Source organism: Brassica oleracea, chromosome C7, assembly GCF_000695525.1.
Source record: "Brassica oleracea var. oleracea cultivar TO1000 chromosome C7, BOL, whole genome shotgun sequence".
Classification (NCBI taxonomy): domain Eukaryota; kingdom Viridiplantae; phylum Streptophyta; class Magnoliopsida; order Brassicales; family Brassicaceae; genus Brassica; species Brassica oleracea.
Window position 1 is genome coordinate 19,282,613 of NC_027754.1, and position 24,119 is coordinate 19,306,731.

Genomic DNA, 24,119 nt, shown 5'->3' on the forward strand with positions numbered 1-24,119 from the left:
TGCATCGATGGATCGTGGTGATGGTTCTTATGCCCATCAAATGCGGAGTGTCTCTCCACTACCGAGGGAAAGTGCAAAGCGGGTGCAGGTTGATCGTGAAGCTTCTCCACTGCAGTCGCAAACGCGTCCGAGTCCAGATCAAAGAAGCTTGGGTGTGGCTACTGTTACGAGGAGAATAGCTAGCGCTATTGTTACGCCATCCCGGGGTGATAGCTTAGATGAGAACGTAACAAAACGTTTAAAAGGGACTCCTCGGTCTCTAGCGTTTGAAACTTTGACAGAGCAAGATCCAAAGCCGACCACGGAAGATGATCAGGTGATTGAAGCGCTCAATGATATGGATATTACAGAGCAGCTAGATGGTGGTTTGATGGATTGTGAGATGAAGAATGATGATTTGATGGGGTTGGAGATTGCGGAAATGGAAGATAAAAATGGTCATGATAGGGATGATCACGTTGCAGATCAAAAATCACAGAAGTTGGCTGGTAGATCGTCGAGACATATCAAACATGGTTACAAGTTGAGTGCTTCTTTGGGCATTCAGAGAAAGAAATTTGAGATTCTTCTTCGAGGATCTCCACAGAAGAGATCATCTTCCTCTCTTGCAGCTCGTGTGTCTGGTGGAACTGGAGACTCAAGACGCCATCACCATAGCTCGAGGTGACAGAAAACCGGCTCATCAAAGAGTGATGGTTCGATGGGGTCCAAAAACCCATCACACCTTGATCAATGAGGACGCTCATTTGGACTTGTAGAGGGATTGGAAACGACCTCACAGTTCGACGCCTTACAGAGATGTGTCAGAAGCATCACCCAGGACTTGTGTTTCTTTCTAAGACGAAGAACAGAAGGCTGCTGTTGCAAAACATTCAGGCCGACTTAGGATTTGATCATTTGTTTACTGTTGAGCCACTTGGACTCAGCGGAGGTTTAGCTACATGTCATAATGAGAAAGCAGGAGGAAGACAACGCCCTGATAGTTCTTTTCTTCCTTTCAAGCAGATGCTTAATGACTGTGGTATGCTAGAATTTCCTTTCACGGGTGATATGCTTTCTTGGGTGGGGAAGAGAGCAGGAGGATCAACAGTTCGATGTCGTTTAGACAGAGCTGTAGGAAATGCGGACTGGCATGAGAAGTTTCCCCACTCGACTGTAAAGTACATGAGGCTATGGGGATTGGACCATCGTCCGATTCTTGCAGACATACTCATAAAGCCAACGAGAAGATCCAAAAAGTTTAAGTTTGATAAAAGATGGTTGGATAATGAAGAGCTACGACAAGTTATCCTTCAGGGATGGAAATCTCCTAGAAGTCTCCTGATCTTCCTCCCAATGCGACTATTATGGAACATATTTCCAGATGTAGGAGAGCCTTGAGTGAATGGCAAAAGCAAAATAATGTCAATTCGGCAAAATTAGTGGAGGAGCTTAAAGAAAAGGTGGAAGGATTGCATGCAGATGATAATGCCACAACTGAGGAAATTGCAGCAGCCCTAAAGGAACTCTCAGATGCTCTTAAAGCAGAAGAGATGTTCTGGAAGCAGAAGAGTCGGGTGTTTTGGTTGAGAGAAGGAGATAGAAATACAAAAAATTTCCATGCCTTGACGAAACAAAGAAGAGCAAGCAATAAGATCACATAGCTCTTAGATGAGAATGGAAATATTGTTGATGATGAAGAAGGACTAGTAGCCATTGCTACTAGTTATTTTAGGCAGATTTTTGAATCATCGAACCCGGAGGAAATTGAGGAGGCGCTAGCTCAAGTTCCAACGATGATCACTGGTGATATGAATGACAACCTTACAGCTCCGGTCTCTGAATGGGAGGTCAAATTAGCGCTTTTTGCCATGCACCCAGAGAAAGGCCCCAGGACCAGATGGGATGACTGCACTTTTTTACCAGAAATTATGGGATATAGTAAAAGAAGATTTAACTCTTATGGTTAATAAATTCATGTTTAAGGGGATGGTGACGAATAGACTGAATGATACAAATTTATGTCTCATCCTGAAGTTAACAAAGCCTAATGCAATGGCTCAGTTTTGACCCATTAGCCTGTGCAACGTCAGCTACAAGATAATCTCTAAAGTCTTATGCCAGAGGTTAAAAAAAGTACTACCAGGCTTGATATCGGAAACCCAGTCAGCCTTTGTTGCTGGGAGACAGATTTCAGATAATGTTATGATCGCTCAGGAAATGTTTCACGCTTTGCGAACGGAGCCAAGTGGACTAAATAAAAGGATGGCCATCAAGACATACATGAGCAAAGCATATGATAGGATGGAGTGGTCCTTTATTGAAGCTGTCCTGCGTAAGATGGGATTCTCAGGGACTTGGATCAGCTGGGTCATGCGATGCATTACATCGGTGAAATATAAAGTTCTCATGAATGGAGAGCCAAGAGGGAATATTACTCCAGGTAGAGGATTACGTCAAGGAGATCCTTTGTCTCCTTTCATTTTTATTCTATGCACGGAAGCGCTCGCTAGCCTTCTTAATCATGTAGAGATTCAAGGGAAGATAACAGGGATGCGTGTTACACGCACGTGTCCGTCGGTATCCCACCTTCTCTTTGCTGATGATAGTCTTTTCTTCTGTAAGGCGGAGCCCCGTGAATGTGAAAAAGTAATGAAAGTAGTCAGAAGATATGGCAAAGCATCTGGTCAATGTATCAACTTTGACAAATCGTCCTTACTCTTTGGTAAGCGGATTAATGCAACTACTAGACAAGAGATTAAAGATGCACTTGGGATACAAAATGAAGGAGGAATGGGAACATACTTAGGCATCCCCGAAGACATAAGCGGATCTAAATGCAAACTTTTTGCATTCCTGAAAGATAAGCTGATGCATAGAGTGAATGGATGGACAGGTAGATGGCTCTCAAAAGGTGGAAAGGAAGTGCTGATTAAATCCATTCTGCTCGCTCTTCTGACATACGTCATGTCGACTTTCCTGTTCCCATTGGAGATATTCAAAAATTTAGCAGTGTCATCGCTCAGTTCTGGTGGAGCTCGAATCCACCAAAAAGAGGAATACACTGGGCAAAATGGGAAAAAATCTGTCTACCAAGAGAGGAGGGTGGAATTGGCTTCCGAATGATCCATGAGTTTAATCTGGCTCTTTTGGCTAAACAACTATGGAGACTAGTACAGTTCCCTGATTCTCTGGTCGCTCGAGTCTTACGGGAAAGATATTATAGATTGAGCTCTCCATTAAGAGTAAACGCTGCTAGCAGCCCATCCTATATGTGGACTAGCATTTCTGCTGCAAGGAAATTGCTATTACTGGGAATTAGACAGAAGATACATTCAGGTTATGAAATTAAGGTATGGGAGGATCCATGGATTCCATCGAACCCCGCGAGGCCAGCTGTCCCCATAGCACCAGTGATGCATCCTAATATGAGAGTAAGCGATCTTATTGATCAGGGATCAAAGGATTGGGATGTGGGACTATTGGAGAACTATGTTCATCCTGAGGATATACCATTCATAAGGAGTTTGGCCATAAGCTCAACTCATCGTCGTGATACTTTCTGCTGGAACTTTACAAGGAATGGCCAATACACTGTCAAATCTGGATATTGGGTGGCCAAGAATTTATTAAAGGTAACGGAGGAAAAGGAAGTTTTGGAGCCAAGTATTACAAAGCTACAAGCTTTTGCGTGGAAATTGAAGGCTCCTACGAAGATATGTCATCTTATATGGCAGTTGTTAACTGGTCATGTGGCAGTAACGAGGAACTTAGTTAGACGTAATATGAGGTGTGACAATTATTGCCCAAGATGTGGAGAAGTGGAGGAGACCGTCACACATGCAATTTTTGAATGCCCAACAGCTCTTCAAGTGTGGTCTTTATCATCAACTCCGACATGCCCAAATATTTTCCAGGCTTCGAGCGTCTATACAAATATGGATTATCTATTCTGGAGGAAGAATGGTATCATTGGGCCAGAGCAAGATAGAGATCCTTATCCCTGGATGATATGGTACATTTGGAAGGCTAGGAATGAAAAACTCTTCAGGGGAATAGATAGAGATCTTTTGGAACTAGTTAGACATGCAGAGAGTGAATGCCAAGCCTGGTTTGATGCTAATGAAGTAGCACAAGCAGTGGCAAAAGATAATATAAATGAGGAACCCCAAGTCGTAAGCTTTGGAAATATTTGCTTGTTAGATGGATCTTGGACATCTTCTGCTAACTTTCGTGGAAGCGGATGGGCATGGATGGATAGTTCTGGGAACACTCAACTTATGGGGACAAGAAACTTCCCCTGACACGAATCAGCCTTGCACTCGGATGTAGAAGCACTGCAGTGGGCGATGGAGAATATGCTGCAACATTCGACCTACCAGAGCTTTGGGACAGACTGTAAGGAACTAATTGCAATGGTAAAGGACCCTCAGGTGTGGCCAAGCTTTTCGACGGAGTTGGAGAGGATAGAGACGCTACAGATATGCTTCCCGGAATTCAACATCACTCACGTTCCACAGGCGCACAATCAGATTGCTGATTTTTTGGCTAAGACGGCTAGATCTTTCCATAGAGAGTTACATTTTGTTGGTTGTTCTATTCCGGTTTAGTTACCCAGACCACTTTAAATTTGAGTAATAGATTGGCTTTTTTACGTCAAGAAAAAAAAAAAAAAACCCACGAATTATATGTGGTCATTTGTAAATATGTTGAATGATTGGACAATTGACGCTTCGTGGCTGTCTTGCGATATTCAAGGCCACTAGTAGTCTAGTAGCCATTCGTCTAGTACGAACACTTAAATTGCTGTATATTTGTAAATAATAACATTTTTATCGACTGGCCAAGATTTTTTTTATCTATTTTGAATTTTTTCTTCTGTTGCTAAGTAGTGAGTAGATCGTATCTAAAATACTTGGTCACAGAAAATTGGTAGCCATGATCGTGGCTAATTCAGTGTAAATGGTTTGGGATGATGTTATACCCAAAGAGTCATAAAAATACCACACATATTTCCAAAAGTATACTTCTATGTTAACAACTCCATTTTATATGTTTTGCAAGAAACAACATATAAAGATTTGTAAATTAACCCTGTAAAATCAGTTTACTAGTGCTTAAAGCTAGTGACTAATCTTGAATTTGGCATCTTTAACTAGTTAATTTTTACTAACCAAACATGGTTATTAGTTTTTGTTAGATAGCAAATATTTTTTTTTTCTTCCTAATGAAAAAGTTATAATTTGCAAGTGTTTCAAAGAAGTGTCTAATTTTCATATTAGTCTTTTCTAAGTATTCTCTACTTTAATTTTTTATTTTTTGTTTGAATATATAAACAACCCGGCAGAAATAAGAGAAACATATACACAAAAAAAAAATAACAAAAAACCACAAAAATCTACATATAAAGGAATATATGGAATGGTAGAAATTATTATTTATGGAATCTAAAGAACAGAATCAGCATTCCACGTCTTTGATTTGGAATGACTTTTCACAAATGAAAGTTAAAAATTTTTGGGGAATGATATGGAATGTCATACAATAAAATGGAGTATCTTTCAATTTTACTTTGTAACTGGTGAACATTTTTTGGAATGCAAAGAAACTAAGCATTCAAGAAGATTTTATTCCAAAAATGTATTCAGGGTTGCGCAAGGAATAGATAATAGAGAAGAAAAAAATAAGGCAGCAAGTAGGACCACACAAGAAATCCATTGGATAACGAAGCTGACCAATGAAAACCCTATTACAAGGATCATATTCAGAACTCAACCAATCAAAATCTAGATAAGGCCTTCAGATGGGTCCCAATTGAAGACAAACACCCAAAAAAGTACATAAATTTTTTCATTACTTAAAAATCAACTGACAAAGGAGAGCGCACTTCATGCGGGAGTATAACTTTTTGTAGAGAGTAATCATTTGAGAAAATATTCAACTACTGAAGCTGAGCTCCCAATCAAACCCCTCGTGCTCTCTCGCTGTTGATGCTGTTTTTTCGATCTTGTGAAAAATGAAAAGTTTGGCGAGTGCTGTTGGTGCTAAGACGGCGAGGGCCTGCGACAGCTGCGTGAAGAGGCGGGCACGGTGGTACTGCGCCGCCGACGATGCTTTCCTATGCCAATCTTGCGACACTTTGGTCCACTCAGCGAATCTTCTCGCTCGCCGGCACGAGAGAGTTCTTTTGAAGTCTGCCTCAAAGCATAGCAACCACAACCACAACCACTCACCTTCTTCTCCTCCGCATGAGGCTGCAACGTGGCATCACGGGTTCACTCGTAAACCTCGTACTCCACGTGGCTCTGGTAAGAAGAATAATTTGTCGATATTTCATGATTTGGTCCCCGAGATTAGTGTTGAGGACCAGACCGAGAGCTGTGAGCGCGAAGAACAGCTGATCTGTCAAGTGCCGGTTCTTGATCCAACGGTGGCTGAGCAAATCTTAAACGACGTCGTTGAGGCCAAGATCGAGTTTCCTATAATGAGAAGTGGTGTAATGATGGATGATCAGGAGGACGAAGACAACGACGAGAGTTGTTTAAATGGTTTTTTCCCCACCGACATGGAGCTCGAAGAGTACGCTGCTGACGTGGAGAGTCTACTCGGTCGTGGGCTAGACACAGAGTCTTATGCCATGGAGGAACTAGGGTTATCTAAAACAGAAATGTTTAAAATAGAAAAAGAGGAGGAAACTAAAGATATGAACATTGGAATATGCGATGAAGACCGAGATAGAACGATGCCGTTTGAGCTGAGCTTTGATTACGAGTCACACAACACATACGAAGAAGAGGCGTTAAAGAATGTTGAAAGTAGTGGTGAATGTATTAAGGTGAAGGAGGAAGAGCAAAAGAATGTTCTGATGCTGAGATTAAACTACGAGTCGGTGATATCAACTTGGGGAGGCCAAGGTCCACCGTGGACATCAGGAGAGCCACCAGAACGTGACATAGACATCAGCGGTTGGCCAGTTGTTTCCATGGTATGTTATACAGACTCATCCTTTTTTAATCAAAAAGTGAGTTTCGCTAATAGCTATATTTATATATTAACTCAGGTCCAAGTTAATCCTAACAAACTAAAGTTGAATTTGTGTGTGTGTTTAGGGGGGAAATGTTAGAGAAAGTCAGCAGAAGCATCACGTTGGTGGATGTTTACCCTCGAGTGGGTTTGGGGATGGAGGAAGAGAAGCTAGAGTCTCGAGGTACAGGGAGAAGAGGAGGACGAGATTGTTTTCGAAGAAGATAAGGTACGAAGTACGTAAACTGAATGCAGAGAAAAGACCTCGAATGAAAGGAAGATTCGTTAAGAGAGCTTCCCTTGCTGTTTCTGCTATGAACTCACCATTAGGTGTGAATTACTGAATATTCCTGTTATATCTCACTTTAGCTTTTCTTAAAAAAGAAACTGAAGTTTTTGTAAGTTTTTTTTCTTCTGCAACGACAGAAGTTTCTTTTTTCTTTTTGCACTTAATTGTGCTTTCTGGACTTGGTATGTGCACAGGAAAACCAATAATGTGACTTTCTTGTCTGGATAGAGCTGATGTATAAATTATCTGGTAATAATAATGTGACAAGTCATTTTTATTGTTAGAAGATACTACAGTTTGTACATATTGTATCTCTTAAACCGAAACTGATCAATGTAACTCAAAATCATAACTGAGCCGATTTTCTTTAACCATTAATACATCACCACCGTTGGGAAAATGTGGATTTTATTCCCCGAGTATTTAATACTTAAGTATTGCTTGCGCAGAATTATTCCTCAATTAATAGTTGATTGCGCGAAATTAGGAACGAAATAGTCAACCATTAACTAATGGACGAAAAAATAATGGTTTCGTTAATTTTTTAACGGTTGAATATTCAAATCATAATTTTGCGCATTCAGTGATTAGTTGAGGAATCAATATGCGCATATAATACTTAAGTATTTAATTTGTCAATTGAAAATACTTGAGGAATTAAAAGGAACAATCTTTTTTAAGTCATAATTTAAAATATTCTCAAGTTAGATATAGCTAATATACAAAAAAGTTACCTTCTGATTTTTTTTTAATTTATTTTACAATGATGTATAAAATAATACAAATAACTATAGTTGCATGATTGCATCACAGTGTTGATGTACTTCATGTTTATAAAATCACTTATGGATGATTTCGTATTGCTTATACATTCGTATTTTGTACATTGAATCTATACTTTAGACAATTATATATTGTAAACTAAAAATACAGTGCAAATGTAGTTATCTTATATCATTTTATATGTTTTTAAAAACTAAAAATATATTTTTCTGGTATTAAGTATCTTATAAATTGGTTCAAATTGAGATTTTTTTAACTAGGAATTAATTTATAAATCATATAAAATGATTTATAAACATGAAGTACATCAACAATACGATGTAACTATAATTATTTTGTATTGTTTTATATTTCATTGTAAAAACTCAGCAATCGCTTTCAAAAAAGTAAATATCTAGTATAATTATTTTATTTAACTGGAAAATATTTTTAATTATGTTTTTCTTAAAGAAAATTAATGTTCTTGACTTTCAATCTTATAAAGAATATAAGAGGCGAGTTTTTAATTCCTCAAATATTTTCAATCAGCAAATTAAATACTCAAGTATTATATGCGCATATTTATTCTCCAACTAATCTTTGAGTGCGCAAAATTATGATTCAAATATTCAACCGTTAAAAGTTGACGGAAACCCTTATTTTTTCGTCTATCAGTTAATGGTTGACTATTTCATTCCCAATTTTGCGCAGTCAACTATTAGTTGAGGAATAATTCTGCGCGAGCAATATTTGAATATTAAAATTGTCGATTTCAAATACTTGGGGAATAAATCGGCCATTTTCCCCGCCACCGTTGCACTTACAAAGTCTTGTGGAACAAAGGGAAAAACTGATCTGGTACCAATTTCAGTGCAATCAAGCAAAACCAAACACACCAAATTCCATTAAGAACAGGACTTTTGTTCTTAAGATTCATTTTGTCTAACCCTTTCTAACAACAATCTGTCATTATCAACGAGCCAATATTGATTTACATCTGTGGTACATAAGAAATGTTACTTCTCGTGGCGCTTAACATTTTGGTAAGATGGATAATTTCAAAGACGTTTTTTTGTTTGGAAGTGGCCTATAATATGGATTATCTAAGCTACTAAAAAACAAGTTAATAAAGTATTGGTAGAAATTTCAAAGAAGTTTTTTTTGTTTGGAAGTGCTATGGTACGATATATAGAGGTGCTACATAAAACAGGTTAATAAAGTAAGGGTTATACATTAAAGAAACTTTCAACGATAGGAGAAATCTTCTTTTGTTGTTGTTGTTATAAACGATATATAAGAAGGTCCAGTTCATAAAAAGACAATACACAACTAAAAGATATAGGAGTCACATAGTAGGATGTTGTTGTTTAGCTGAAAGTTTGGTCCCCACGAAGAAACTTAGAGGCACTGCCTTTGTAACTTATATGTTATATCACATTCAAGTATTCAACCTTCGTTTTGCCGCTTCTTCTGTTACAGACAGTTACTGGACAGTGGATAAAATGTATGTTACTTACGAAACGCATATTTGAAGAGCCTAGGAATATTTACAAAAGAACATTTTCAAAAATATCATACTTCAAGCGTTCAAAACTACTATGGTAAAACTTAAAAAGGCTTCTTAAGTTTAGAAGTTTTTTTTAAATTAAAACAAAACTGTTTTAAGGAAGTACAACGATCACTCTGTCGTTAAGAGAGGTATCAAATCTTTTATATGATCATAATTCATGAATCTGGTTTATCTCCAAAAATGTACCCATACAAACACATTAATTAATTAATAAAAGATTGAAATTATACCAATGAATCGCAATGTGGACATTCTTAGACAAAACTTACAAGTTGATTAATGTATCGAATACAAACACCAAAAAAGAACCCTAGATGCTGTTCCCACTTGGCTATTGCGACTGATTGAATGAACCATATAAGATCTACTACATTACAAACTACGGCCAAGAGAAATGAAAGAGAGAGATAGAGATAGAGATATGTTTTTCTTACATGTCTACGTTAATCGTTATGTCTGAATATACAAACATAAAAACTGAAACTCAACAAACAAAAAAGCTGTGAATCGTGTCTTATTTGGAGCAAGTCAATAGACAGATTAACAAAGATTGAAACGGCAATTGGTCCCACCAAATTAAATTGTAATTTTGGAGTTTTGTAATAATTTAATTCATACTATATCTTGATGTTTGATTTCAATTTTATAAACGTAGAAATCTTGTTTTTACGTCATTAGTAGCAAATATCTTTAACATTAACCATATTTTAAAATGTTTATATAATTTTTTCAAACACAATAACGTAATATATTTGGAGTTGTTATGCTATGGAAAATCTAACTTGATTTCGTGTATTAAGATTGTTATAAACTAAAATATGAAAACAAAATGAGGATTTTATGGTATTTTAAGATAGTGATTTATTTCTATAGAATAATCAATATTTTTATGGAATATCGCATTGTTTCACGGGTATTTTTATATAAAGGGATAAAAAGTTTGGAGTTGTTATGGGAAATATAAATTGATGTCTGTATCTCATTTCCTTAATTTAAAATATGAGATCAAAAAGTTTGAAGTTTTTATTTGGGTATATATATAAATCGTCTTGTGTACAAATAAGAATATGTTAAATATAGGTATGGACACATTTATCTGAACCGAACAAATTGAACCAAAAAGCGGTTTGCTTTGGATTTGGATCTTACCAATTAATCGAACGATCTTAAATTTCTATAACCAAAGAACCGGATCGAACCAAGAATCAAATAAGTACCCAAATTTCTATAATATAATTTACATACTTATAAATGTTAACTAAATTTATTTTTAAAATAGTCAGATAATTTAATAAACCAAAATACAAAAAAAAAAATCAAATTTCCAGAAGAATTTTTATCTGATTTTTTTTAAAAATAATTCTTTTATCTGAAAACTTAAAATTGTCTAAATTATCCCAAATTTAAAAATACGAAAAAATTGATATCTAATTCAAAAGTCTAATTTTTTGAATTTTTAACCCGGATTAGCCATTAAAAACCGGAACTAAATGAGATTCGAAATGATGTCAAATATTAGCCGGTTCCTATCTTATTTTTTGGTAAAATCCGGTTCTTATCTTTATTACCCAGACCGAATCAAAAACCAAAAAGACCGAACCAAATTTTCTAAATACTTGAACGGATCATAAGTCTTTAGAATTCTTTTTTAAAAAAAAACGAAGAACCAAATTGGAATCGAAACTGAGAACCAAATGTCCACAGCTAGTTAAATCGCTCCCAAAGTTACATTGAACCGTTTGTTCAGATGATGAACAAAGAGTTAATTATTTACATGGTTATACTTGTTTATAAACATATATAATTGTTTATACTTGGTTTATATGTTTATAGTTGTTTAATTATTGAAGAATGTGGTAAACCGTTCCCACTATTACGGTGAACCGATTTGGTCAGACTTTAATAAATAATTAATGAATTATTTAAATATTTAAATATATTTCGGTGGTTAAGGCCTTAACGGGGAAAGGAATTTTATTTGGTATAACTAGGGCCGAGCCCCGCGCAAGTGCGGAGTTATTGTGTATGCAGTTGTTGCTCAGTCTTACTTAGTGTTAGCGTTGTTAGTAGTGTTGTTATTACACTTATGTTGGTGCGTGCATTTATTTGGCAAAGCAGAAGGTCGGAGGTGGTGGAATTAGCAGGGAGGCAGCTGTTTATTGTTGATTACGTGTAGGGCGCTTTGTGAACGAAGACCACTTGATACATATGTATACTTTTTGTATTTAGTTGTCCGCATCCCAGTTCCCACCGAATAGGAACATATGATGTGTGTTTGTGTCACTTTTTCTGCGTTTTTTGTTTTGTTTTGGTGGCTATTGGGTTTTATTTGGTTTCTTTGTTATGGGGTTCAATTTCAATATATCGAACTATTAATAGATTGTTTTGTGGGCTATTTTGGGCCTAAATAGATTGTTCAACAACGTTATTTATTTAGAAGGTTGTGGTTGCCAATTCATATGTTTAGGGTTGTTTTAACACTCTGAGTGGTTTTGGATCGTTCAGCGATTTTCTCTTCTATCGTATAAGTATTAACTATTGACGTAAATAACATCAACAAAGTTGATGAATATATTAACCGGCAGTATAAAAACAATGTTTGAGTTTAAGGCTTTACTATGGAGACTTGCAGGAAATAAGTCTGGTCCTTTAAATTTAAACCACAATAAGAAACACAATAAAAATTCAAGAGGACTTACCTTATGAATTTAGTTCGATGCTGCGATTCATTAATTTTTGGGTCTAAAAAAAAATAAAAAAATAAAAAATAAAAAATAAAATAAAATATATTGAGTCGAACTTAATTTAGGTATTAACACTATTAAAGTCAACAAACTTTCTTGAGCAACAATTGCGTCCAAAGGCGTACTCTCTGAAATAACCCAACATGAGACTGTTTTCATTTTCGAGGTTGTTGCATGTTTTTAACGTCGGTTCCATGTAACTTCTGAACATGTTCTCATGCATGAAGCAAAAGACATGCTTATTTTCACGAAATGCAAAGACCCGTCAACGTTCCTCTTTATTTAAAAACCAAGTAACTCTTCTCCTGGTGGGAGATAGTTTGCAGATAATTAAAGACAACCAAAGTTGAAAGTAGGAAAAACATACGAAAATGGTTATTTCATTGACACATAAGCTAAGTGGAGATGATGGTTTGATGGACATGAAACAATCACTCACATGGGCTTTTGCGGCTCTTTTCTTTGTTTTCAAAGCTTGGCATTGTTTCATCAACTTCTTCGGCTCTCCTGGGCACATGAACCGTGTAGCTAACAGATGCTGCTGGTAGTATAGATTGGGGATCCACGTCTAGAGTTTTGTTGCTGCTGGCAGTCTGAAACACAGTTGTACATGTGTGTTATTTTAGATCACCCAGAAGGATAAGTTAATAAAAACGTAAAATACCCCACCTCTGGCTGAGTGCTGAGTAAGACATATTGACTGATTGCAGAAACTGTTAAGGTACGGTGGAAAGAGTCTGTTACCTGGTCGTTAGACTTGGAGAGGTACGTGTGAACATCTCCTATTGTCACAAGTTCTTTCTTTTTTTATCCCTTTGCAACATGTAGGAAAATCTCCGTTGCTGCACCTCCCAAGCTACATGCAGCACATATGTTGTACAAAGATCAACAATCACAAATTTTAAATATGCGTTATACTCAAGACAGTAGGGTAAGGAAGAGTTGAGCATGTAAGCTTTGTTTAAGAAATGATGTGGAAATTTCGGGTGTGTTATTTTGTGTGAGACTTGACTGACCTGCTTGTGAACTCCTTGATGGGTGGAATGGTGGTCTCAAAGTAAAATTTGGTGGCTGGTATGGAGTTCAAGTAGAGGTCACCTGCAGAGCGAGTGTTTCTTAGATGATCTTATTCTGTTAAATATATGCATGAAAGTACTATATTCAGCAGAAATTGACTAGCATCAACATGTTTCTTGCGAAAAATAGATGACTATCCCCAAATATTTTTTGGATTGACCGTGCTGACCACCATGACAAACTGGGTTATATTGTCTGAGTTCATAAGACCCCTAAAGGGACCGAAACATTGTCACAAAGCAAGTACACGACCACCGTACTGGTGTATAAGATTATATAAGGTTTCTTAAAGGAAGAGCAAATGGATAAAAACATGAGAACTATGTAAAAGCGGGCTTACGGGTCAATGAGAAAACATACCATAAGTCGCGTCGTTGTTGAGGCCTTTTTGAGGTCAGTGCCTAGCAGAAAACGTTTTTGGTCAACAACATCTGAAAGTTAACAAATGGAATTAAGAATCAGTAGCTAATATGAATGTATAGCGTTGGAGAAATTTGACTTGAGAAGGATATATAAAACTATACCGGGAGTTCTAAGTGTGTGTTTGCAAGAGCCTGGAGATGGTCGAGCTTTTGTGCATCGTCCAACTTCAAACCTATCACCTATCAACTTTGACGATCGCCCCCGTTCGTAAAGATTGTCGATACTGATTGGCACAACCAAATCCGAATTCTGCTCAGTTAGATAGAAGAGTTAAATCTGTAGATCAATAATTTTAGTTTTTATGAAACATGGAAAGAAGAAATCATTCATGTTAGACTGAAGACGGCGATACCTTTTATTCTAGCAAAAGGAGGGTGATTTCCATAAATTCACCATTTTTATTGATGTTACACGAATCCCAGTAGTGGAGGAGACGGCCAACAACGAACTTGAGAAGACCGACAAAGGCGGAGAGCGTTGAAGGTGGTGGGGAGGACGGCGATAGCATCAGAGACAGACATGCTCAACAATTGAAAAAAAACAGTGCCCAATTGAAGAAATCAATTAGAGGTTGGACTCCTGGATCTATCATGACCTATATATAGTGAGGCCGTTCGTATCAGTTATGAGAAGCTACCGTTTTTGATTGTGTGCGTAAAGAGGGGGAGATGAAGAGATAGAAGGAGACTAAGAGTTCTATGGATTTGATTGAAGAAGTTTAGAGAGCAGCGTTGTGTATTGGAGGGGAAGCGTATGATTGAGAAAACCCTAGGGGTCTTAGTCGAAGACGGAGAGCTGACGACTTGCAGGTTTTTTAAGCCAGTTTTATGGTTTATTAAGACAGTTTCAGGCTTTAATCAAATGTATAAACTGATGCAAACAACGAAAGCCCAAATGAATCACAAATTATTAAAATAATGGGACACGCGGCAACTTGTCCTTGTACTATTTACTTAGGTGGCAAGAGGAAAAGAGAGTTCAGCTCTTCTTTATATTAATAGATAGATAGATAGGATGTTTCTTGGTTAATGATGATAATTGAGTGATATGTTTAAAATTAATGACTTTCTAGTAATGGTCTATTTTAAAATATCATACATGAAAAAAGTCGTCACTTCTATTTTAATAAAATAGATCACAGAAGAAGAAGGGTGTCTCATGGCTGGCTTTGTGGGGTGAAAACTGAAATGACATGTTAATGGTCCTCTCCTCTCTTTTAATAAGTCTTTTCATACATCTTTGAACAATACGAGTAATTCCAAAACGTGAGGGACCATCATTTAGATAAAACCCCTAATGGCATCTCCCCTTAATTTCTCCTATGATATTTTCATGAGGACCCTTCCATAATATCTTCACTTCTTTTTATTTCATTACTACAGATAGACTAGTAATGCTCTTATAAGTAAGCTAACTTTTATTTTTCTTAAACATGCAAAATGAGATCAGGTTGAAGCAATATATAATCACTCAAGAAGATGATGACACCATTCAAGCAGATGATGACACCATTCATCCTCAACAAGTAAATAGAAGATATATGGACCCTAGGTAGATTATGCGACTTCCGTTAAGCCTGGGGCGATCGATCTGCACATGTCCCCAGTTCTATAATAGTTTCTTAGGTACGTGGGGTTTGAAAAAAAATTTAAGAGATCACACTTTGGACCAGTCGAAATTGAGTGATTTAATTAAATTTGGGTTTCAGCTTTTGACCCATAAAAAAACAAAGCCCGATTAGCTAGTCAAGGGACTCACTTCGGCCCTCTTGGTTCTGTAAGTTTAAGGGGTATTATAGCCAATTTACTTCTCTGCTACCTGAGGCTTATAGCCTATATCACTAACGGCCTTTTTGGTAGGTGTTTGAACTCTACTAAAACGACGATGAGAGCTCAAGTAAGTAATGAAAATGCTAGTTGTTTTCCTATTCGAGAAGGTTTTCTACAAAAAAAAAATATCTCAATGTGATTAATGAAAATGCTGCTAAAATGGTAGGTAAGTAATCAAAATGCTACTAAAAACTTAAAAACTTTATTTGCGATCTAGAATTTAAAATTTTTAATTTTTTTAAATAATGCATAAGTGATAATAAAGATTTATAAACATTTAATCCCATTTAGTAATAAAACTCTTCAACTAAAAGTAGATCCTAAAGACTCTTTCAACCAAAAATTTGATGAAAGAAACCATCATCTTTAATTCTGTTAATGTTTGTCATCCTTCGTCTAAAATACTGTGATAGAGGGTGACAGACGTTAACAGAATTAAACTTATGGGTTTCTTTCGTCAAACTTTTAGTTGAGTGGTTTTTTACTATCCATTTTTTTGTTGGAAGGCTTTATTACTAAAAAACCATTTTTCGTCAAATTTTTAGTTGTTGAGTTATTCTACGATTCATCTTTAATTGATGAGTTTTGTTATTAAATTCACTAGATGTTTTAAAACATTTGATATCACTTATATATGCATTTTTAAAAACTCTTATAATTCGAATTTATAAGCCTTTCGACTAATTTATAAATATATATATATATATATATTACTTTATCAATTTTATGACCAATTTATAAAGCTTTCCAAATATTTTAAGTATTTTTTACAAATGATGAATACAATTTAAAAAATGATTTTATAAGCTCTTATAATTTATACTACTTGTTAGGATGAAATTAATACATGGTTATTCGTGATATTACATAAACATGAAGTAAACAATAAAGCTTTATAAGGAGGAAACACACAGTTTTATTATACCCCTATTATCAAATATCAAATAATTGAAAAATTCTAAGTTATATTAAGATTTAAGTAGTATTTAGGATAATTAGTTTAGAAATTCAATCTTCCTGCTTAGAGTAAGAAATTGGCTTTTTTCTCCTGTTTACACGATTTTCAGCATTCAGGTCATATGTTCTTCTTGCTTCTGGGAAAATAATGCATGATTATTCTTCTTCCCTTTAATTTCCGAATCTTTATAAACGATTATAAGATTGATAAAATAATGTATAATGATTTATATTTTAGTTTTAAAGATGTATAAATCGATTATAAGATTTTCAAATAATGCTTAAGTGACAATAATGTTTAAAAAAAATATTTTTTAGTAAAAAACTCTCAATTAAAGATAGATCATAAAACAAACCGTCAACTAAAAGTTCGACGAAAAAAATCCTTAACTTTAATTCTGTTAACATCAGTTACCCTTTGTCACGGTATTTTAAACGGAGGGTAACAAACGTTAACTGAATTTGAGGGTTTCTTTCGCCGCGTTCTTAGTTGAGTAATTTTTTTACGATCCATCTTTAGTTGGAGGGTTTTATTACTAAAAATCCTTGAAAAAACTCATAACTTTCTCAATTATTTGAAATACATACATAATACGGTACAATATTGTTTTAAAATGTGGAAACTCATGCTAGATTTTAGTGGGATCGTTATATAGCATTAAATAGTTAATGTCCATTTAGAAACATCTGATATATTTGAAACATCATAATCTATGCTATATAAAAGTTGAGGCTATAAGCCATCAAGAACGTCTACATAGGATTTAAACGACCAATCGTAGTATAGCAAATCAACATTTTAGTTTGCTATTCTAAAAATGTCAATATTACCGAAAATCTTTTATTTCAAAATAAAATATAAACCAATTTAAATATGGTAAATTTACAAAAGTCAAAGAATTATAATATGTTAACTTAATATATAATATATTTTCGAAAATCAACATAAAATATCTTACAAATATAATAATTAACTTAAAATGCAAGATATTTAAACAATTAGAACCATAAAAAACTAAAAACACGTGATTTTTAAATTTAGGTTATATGCTATTGAAAATAATCAATAATATGATTTAAAACACATAGGATTTAAAACAACTAATCATAAAATGACAAATCATTATTTTAGTTTAATATTTTCAAAAATGTCAATTTTTCCAGAAATTTGTTTATTTCAAAATAACATAGAAATCAATATAAAATAAAGAAACCTAACAAAAGTAAAAAGATTATATATAACTTAACTGAATATATAATAAATTTTCGATTTTTTTTTTAAAAAAATGCAAGGCTTTCAAACAATTATAACTATAAAAATTCAAAACAGGTAATATTAATTGTTATTAATAAATTAACAAAATTTATAACCAATATCAAACAAGATAAGTTAACAAAAGTAAAATATTAATAATAAATTAACTTAATATAGAAAATATTTTTTCAAATTTTAGCATGAAAATAAAATAAAATAAAATAATAATTAATTAAAAATGCAAAACTTTGAAAAAATTATAAGTAAATTAATTGAACTCATGATTTTCCAAGTTTAGGCTATATGCTAATGAAAATCTATGCTATATAAAAGTTGAGGTTATAAGCCGCCATTGGGGACGTTAACATAAGATTTTAGACAGCCATATATATTTTGACAAATCATTTGTTTTCATTTATTATTTTCAAAAATGTTAATATTTCTAAAAATTGTTCATTTCAAAATAGAACATAATCCAATATCAAATTAGTTAAGTTAACAAAAGTAGAACATTATAAATAAGTTAACTTAATATATAAAATATTATTCGAAATTTAACATAAAAATAAAAATACAAAATAACAATTAATTTAAAAATGCAAGACTTTCAAAAAATTATAATTAAATAAGTTTAACTCATGAATTACAATTTTTAGGTTATGCTAATTAAAATATTCACATATAACATGTATTATGTATAAGTTGAAGGTATAAATAATTAAAAATGTTCACATAATATTTTTTAAACACAAAAATTATGCTAAATATCATTTATTTACTATATATACTATATAAAAATTGAGGTTATAAGACATTGAAAACGTCCACGTAGGATCTAAAACCATCAATCTTATTCTGACACAACAGTATTTAAGTTTGCTATTTTTTAAAATGACAATGTTACCAAAAATCGTTAATTTCATAATAAAATATAAATAAATTTAGATATAGTAAATTTAAAAAAGTCAAAGAATTATATATGTGTTAACTTAATTTATAATATATTTTCGAAAATCAACATAAAATATCTTACAAATATAATAATAAACTTTAAATTGCAAGATATTTAAACAATTAGAACCATAAAAATTAAAAACACTTGATTTTTAAATTTAGGTTATATGATATTGAAAATAATCAATAATATGATTTAAAACACATAGGATTTAAAACAACTAATCATAAAATGACAACTCATTATTTTAGTTTAATATTTTCAAAAATGTCAATATTTCCAAAAAATTGTTTATTTCAAAATAACATAGAAATCAATATAAAATAAGAAAACTAGCAAAAGTGAAAAGATTATATATATTAACTGAATATATAATAATTTTTTTAATTTTTTTTTAAAATGCAAGAATTTCAAACAATTATAACTATAAAAATTCAAAACAGGTAATATTGATTGTTATTAATAAATTAACAAAATTTATAACCAATATCAAATAAGGTAAGTTAACAAAAGTAAAATAGAAATAATAAATGAACTTAATACAGAAAATATTTTTTGAATTTTAACGTAAAAATGAAATACAATATAATAATAATTAATTAAAAATGCAAGACTTTCAAAAAATTATAAGTAAATTAATTTAACTCATGATTTTCCAATTTTAGGCTATATACTAATGAAAATTCATGCTATATAAAAGTTGAGGTTATAAGCCTTTGAGATCGTCTACATAGGATTTAAAATCACCAATTTTATTCTGACACATCAACATTTTAGTTTGTTATTTTTAAAAATGTCAATGATACCAAAAATAGTTTATTTAATAATAAAATATAAATATTTATATATAGTAAATATATTATTTGAGAGCGTCCACGTAGGATTTTAAACAGCCATATATATTTTGACAAATCATTTGTTTTCATTTATTATTTTTAAAAATGTAAATATTTCCAAAAATTGTTCTTTTCAAAATAGAACATAAACCAATATCAAATTAATTAAGTTAACAAAAAATGAACATTATAAATAATTTAACTTAATATATAAAATATTATTCAAAATTTAACATAAAAATATAAATACAAAATAATGATTAATTTAAAAGTGCAAGACTTTCAAAACATTATAAGTAAATAAATTTAACTCATGATTTTCAACTTTTAGGCTATATGATAATGTAACTATTCACATATAACATGTATTATATATAAGTTGAAGGTATAAATAATTGAAAATGTTCACATAATATTTTTAAAACACCAAAAATATTCTAAATATCATTTATTTACTATATAAAAGTTGAGATTATAAGTCATTAAGGGTATACACATAGGATTATAAAAAACCAATCAAAATATGAAAAATCATGATTATAGTTTACTATTTTTTTAAATGTTAAAATTTCCAAAACTAATTATTTCAATACAAAATAGAATTCAACATCAAATAAGGTAAACTAATAAATAAATCATTAAAATGGAAATAAATTATATTTATACTAAATATTTGGAAATTTAACAAAATATTAACGAAAATAAAATAAAATACAAAGAATACACGATTTTTAACTTGCAAGAACACAGAATAAAATATATTATTCAAAATGAAATTTCAAAAGTGTATTTTCAAAGTAAATTAGAAATCAATATTAAATGTATTTTCTTTAATAATATCCAAATCAAAGAATTAACAAGGAACACATAAAAAATATAGGGTTTGAAATGAATGAAGAATAACAGTGAATGAAAACAAAAAACATCCTCGATGGATAAAATCTGATAGACAAAAAATGCATCACATTAAATAATACCAGATATAGTAGAAAATAATTCCTAACTACATGATAAATTCTTATTGTGAAGCTCTGTATTGAGTCATGCCAAGAAAATATTTAGAGAACAATGTTTATAAGATAGATGAAAAATAAAGAACCTAAGAAATCATGTCAAATAAGTTAGTTAAGATTTTAAATAAAATTTATAGCTAACACCAACAATAAATTAGCATAAAAGATAACATAAAAATGATAGAAAGAACAATTAATATGAATTTATCAATATAACTATAATATCTAAGTACTATAATCAGCAAATAAAAAGAATACAAATTTACAAAATTTGAACATTTTAAAAAAAGTAAATTATAATATATTGTTATAATCATCAGCATTTAGCAACTAGAAACAAAAACAATTATCAAAATCACGTAATAGTTTTAAAAGAATCTTAAATATCTTCATGTAAACTCCAAAACAAACAAATATTTACTATTATACCAGAAAGTAAATTATAATCTATTGTACGATCATACAAGCTTAACTACAATACAAATAATGAACCGAATAAAGTAGAAAATAATTTTAATACTTTAGATTCTCAATATTGTTAATTCAATAAATAAAAATGTTAGATAACATTTGTTAAATTCATTATATTTACTTTACTTTCTATATTATCTTACAAATGCAGTTTAATTTTAACTAAAGCTCATCAAAATATTTATATTGAGTAAATTTTAAATCTAAATATTATACCATCTCATATAAATATATATTTATATATATAACAATAACACATTAATTGTAAAGTTTTGATGACTACAAAGCAAAATTAGATATTATGCATATAGTTCAGTCGTTTATGTTATACAAATATAATATATGCAAAATGTATGATAAAATATAATGTATTACAAGTTTACATGCATCAAGCAATTTATATAATATTTTAAAATACAAATTAGTATTTTTCAAAAATTATGAATATGTTTATAAACATAATTATTACTTTTATAAATTCAAATAACTAAATAGGTAATAAAAGGTTAGTTATAAATAAAAATAAATAATAAAATCAACAAATCATATTTTAGATAAGTAATTATATAAATAAATTAACTAATTAGTTTTTAAGTTATTATAAACCTAAATTAAATTATTAATACAGACTTGCGCGTAGTATAAAATCTAGTCTATCTATCTATCTATATATATATATATAAAATACAGTTTTCTCTCTTCTTAGACATACCACTTGGGATTCCATGTCATAAATTTGGAGGCTGAGAGCACGACATGTGTCAAGTGCATGCAAAACTCACCGTATCACTAATCCAAATATTTCCGTCTGCTTCGTTACCCGTTTGTAACATTTCTGGTCTTTAGGTCAAGATTATTAGTTCGAGCAGCTCTAACCCTTGCTAAGCGTCTCCATCCGAATTTTAGGGTTCTTCCCATTTGTCGATCTCTGCCGTTGAGTAGACTGATTTGCTTAAGTCGGCGTGATAATTTCGTCGGCGGTTCTCCGATCAACCGCAAAAGAAAGCCGACGTCTATTTCGTATCGATTGGAGTTCTTATCACTGGCCATCGGCTTCTGGCACCGTTACAGAATCTGTCTACATTCAAGCATTGTCATTAACACTCTCATTAACACCATCTTCCCACTCCTCGCAAGATCTCTCATTCAATACATCCCATCCTTCTTTCCATTGTGTGATTCTACAATTATAAATATGTGAGTTTCTCTCCGTGAAATAATCAGTTATCATCATTCTCACATGTTTGACGATGTTGTTGTTGTTACGATTAGGGATGTTCATTGTTGATTGAAGCTTAAAGGTTTGTTCATTTTACACTTTCTTGTGTTATTTTCAATGTCTATCTCTTTTATTCTTTAATTCATTCATGTGTGCAGAAAAAAAAACTTTCTCAGTTCACTAATAGATCATGTTCACGATTCTTGCTGTTAATACTTGGAGTTTCTCTTTTGAATTCGACGGAACCAAAAAGGTGGTGGTGGCGGAATGGTCGGTGTTGGTGGAACTACTTCCGCCGCCTCCGGCTACGCTTCTCCCAACGACGCCGTTGACTACTGCCTCAAGTCTCGCGGCTTCAACGCCTCTTCTCTCAGATCGAGGTCCCTTTTTTATTACCTTCTTCTTCTTTTTTGAAACCAAGATTTGAATTCTCAAACTTCCATTGTTCTACTTCTTGGCTTGCTCACAGTTATCGTTCTCTGCTTCCAATTTACGAGACCGCGACTTGATGTCAAAGGTTCGTTCTACTAAATGGTCATAGCTTTGATTGAAGGATCTTTCTCGAAACCTTATTATATACTTTTGGTTGGGTGATATGATGCAGCGCGAAGCAATGGTTGTTGTGTATACTAAAAAAGAAAGAGATGGAACACTTTCTGAACTCTTTTCTGCAGTGAGGTTGTTTTGAATTCTCTGAATCCTAAATGGATTAAGAAGCTCACACTCTCTTATATGTTAGAGCTTGTCCAGACATTGCTGTAAGTTGCTTTTAAAAACATCAACCTTAATATAAATTTTCTCACTTTATTACCATTTCTCTTCTCCCTGCGCATGTTTCGTGTGTATGATATTGACACTCAGTTTCAAAACTCAAGGGAGGAGGTATATTCCGATTATCTCATTATGTGCTGGGGGAGTTTCATTTCAGATGCTTAAGATCGATGAGCAGCAGTTTCTTGGCGAGGCAGCCTGTACATTGTCCGAGGTATCTATCTATTTATCCACTGCTGAACATATACATTGATAAACTGAACTGTGTCCTTATTAGATAAAGTTAGAAGAAACCAGTACTGCTAACGGGACAAAACAATGGTCATGATTCATCCTAATTGAGAGAAAGCTTTAGTTTTGTTTTATTATAAAGAAACCATAACCTATGGCAGAAAACAATGGTTATTAGTTCTTATGAGGGAGCTATACCTCTAATGGGTTTTAAGCTTTTGCTTTTGTTTGTTATAGTTCTGATGGTTTTATCCATTGTTTTCCACAGATGGATTTTCAATCTTAACCAACTATAGAAACTCTTAATGTTCAGTGTGAGTATATGGATGTGAGGACTTGACAGAAACACAAGTAGAAGAGTAAAGTGCAACTATTCATGTGGAAGGATGAAGAATGTTTAATCATGTTTTGTTATGTTCTTTACTTTTCCGTTTAACTGGGAGTTTTCCTGCGCCATGCGCAGAAATAGTAATTTTTAACACAACATTTTTTATTTCAAAAGAAAATTTTGATTTATATTTCAACATTATTAATTTATATTTTAACTTCAATAGTTATAAGAAATCATAAACGTATTTTTGTAATCTTATTCTTTTTGATTTGGTATAATTATTTAAATTTGATTTGATTTAATTTTTAATAAAGAAAAAATTAGATTTTATAAAAATAGTTTTAATTATATTATTGTGTTTAATGATTATTTATTTTAAATATA

General features: G+C 32.6%; 2 protein-coding genes and 1 long non-coding RNA gene across 3 annotated transcripts; all 3 read left to right on the forward strand.

The window, feature by feature from the left end:
• Positions 1-3,251: 3,251 nt before the first annotated feature.
• LOC106302774 lies at positions 3,252-4,283 on the forward strand. Its single transcript, XM_013739212.1, has 2 exons — positions 3,252-3,614; positions 4,008-4,283. The coding sequence occupies exons 1-2, from the start codon at positions 3,252-3,254 to the stop codon at positions 4,281-4,283; spliced, it is 639 nt and encodes a 212-aa protein (XP_013594666.1).
• A 1,554-nt stretch (positions 4,284-5,837) lies between these two features.
• On the forward strand, positions 5,838-7,574 carry LOC106306875 (zinc finger protein CONSTANS-LIKE 16-like). Its single transcript, XM_013743649.1, has 2 exons — positions 5,838-6,964; positions 7,089-7,574. The coding sequence occupies exons 1-2, from the start codon at positions 5,996-5,998 to the stop codon at positions 7,344-7,346; spliced, it is 1,227 nt and encodes a 408-aa protein (XP_013599103.1). The 5' UTR covers positions 5,838-5,995; the 3' UTR covers positions 7,347-7,574.
• A 14,396-nt stretch (positions 7,575-21,970) lies between these two features.
• LOC106304261 lies at positions 21,971-23,871 on the forward strand. Its single transcript, XR_001262686.1, has 7 exons — positions 21,971-22,380; positions 22,456-22,484; positions 22,579-22,782; positions 22,872-22,919; positions 23,007-23,160; positions 23,278-23,387; positions 23,673-23,871. It is a non-coding gene; the product is annotated as an uncharacterized LOC106304261 (long non-coding RNA).
• Positions 23,872-24,119: the final 248 nt, after the last annotated feature.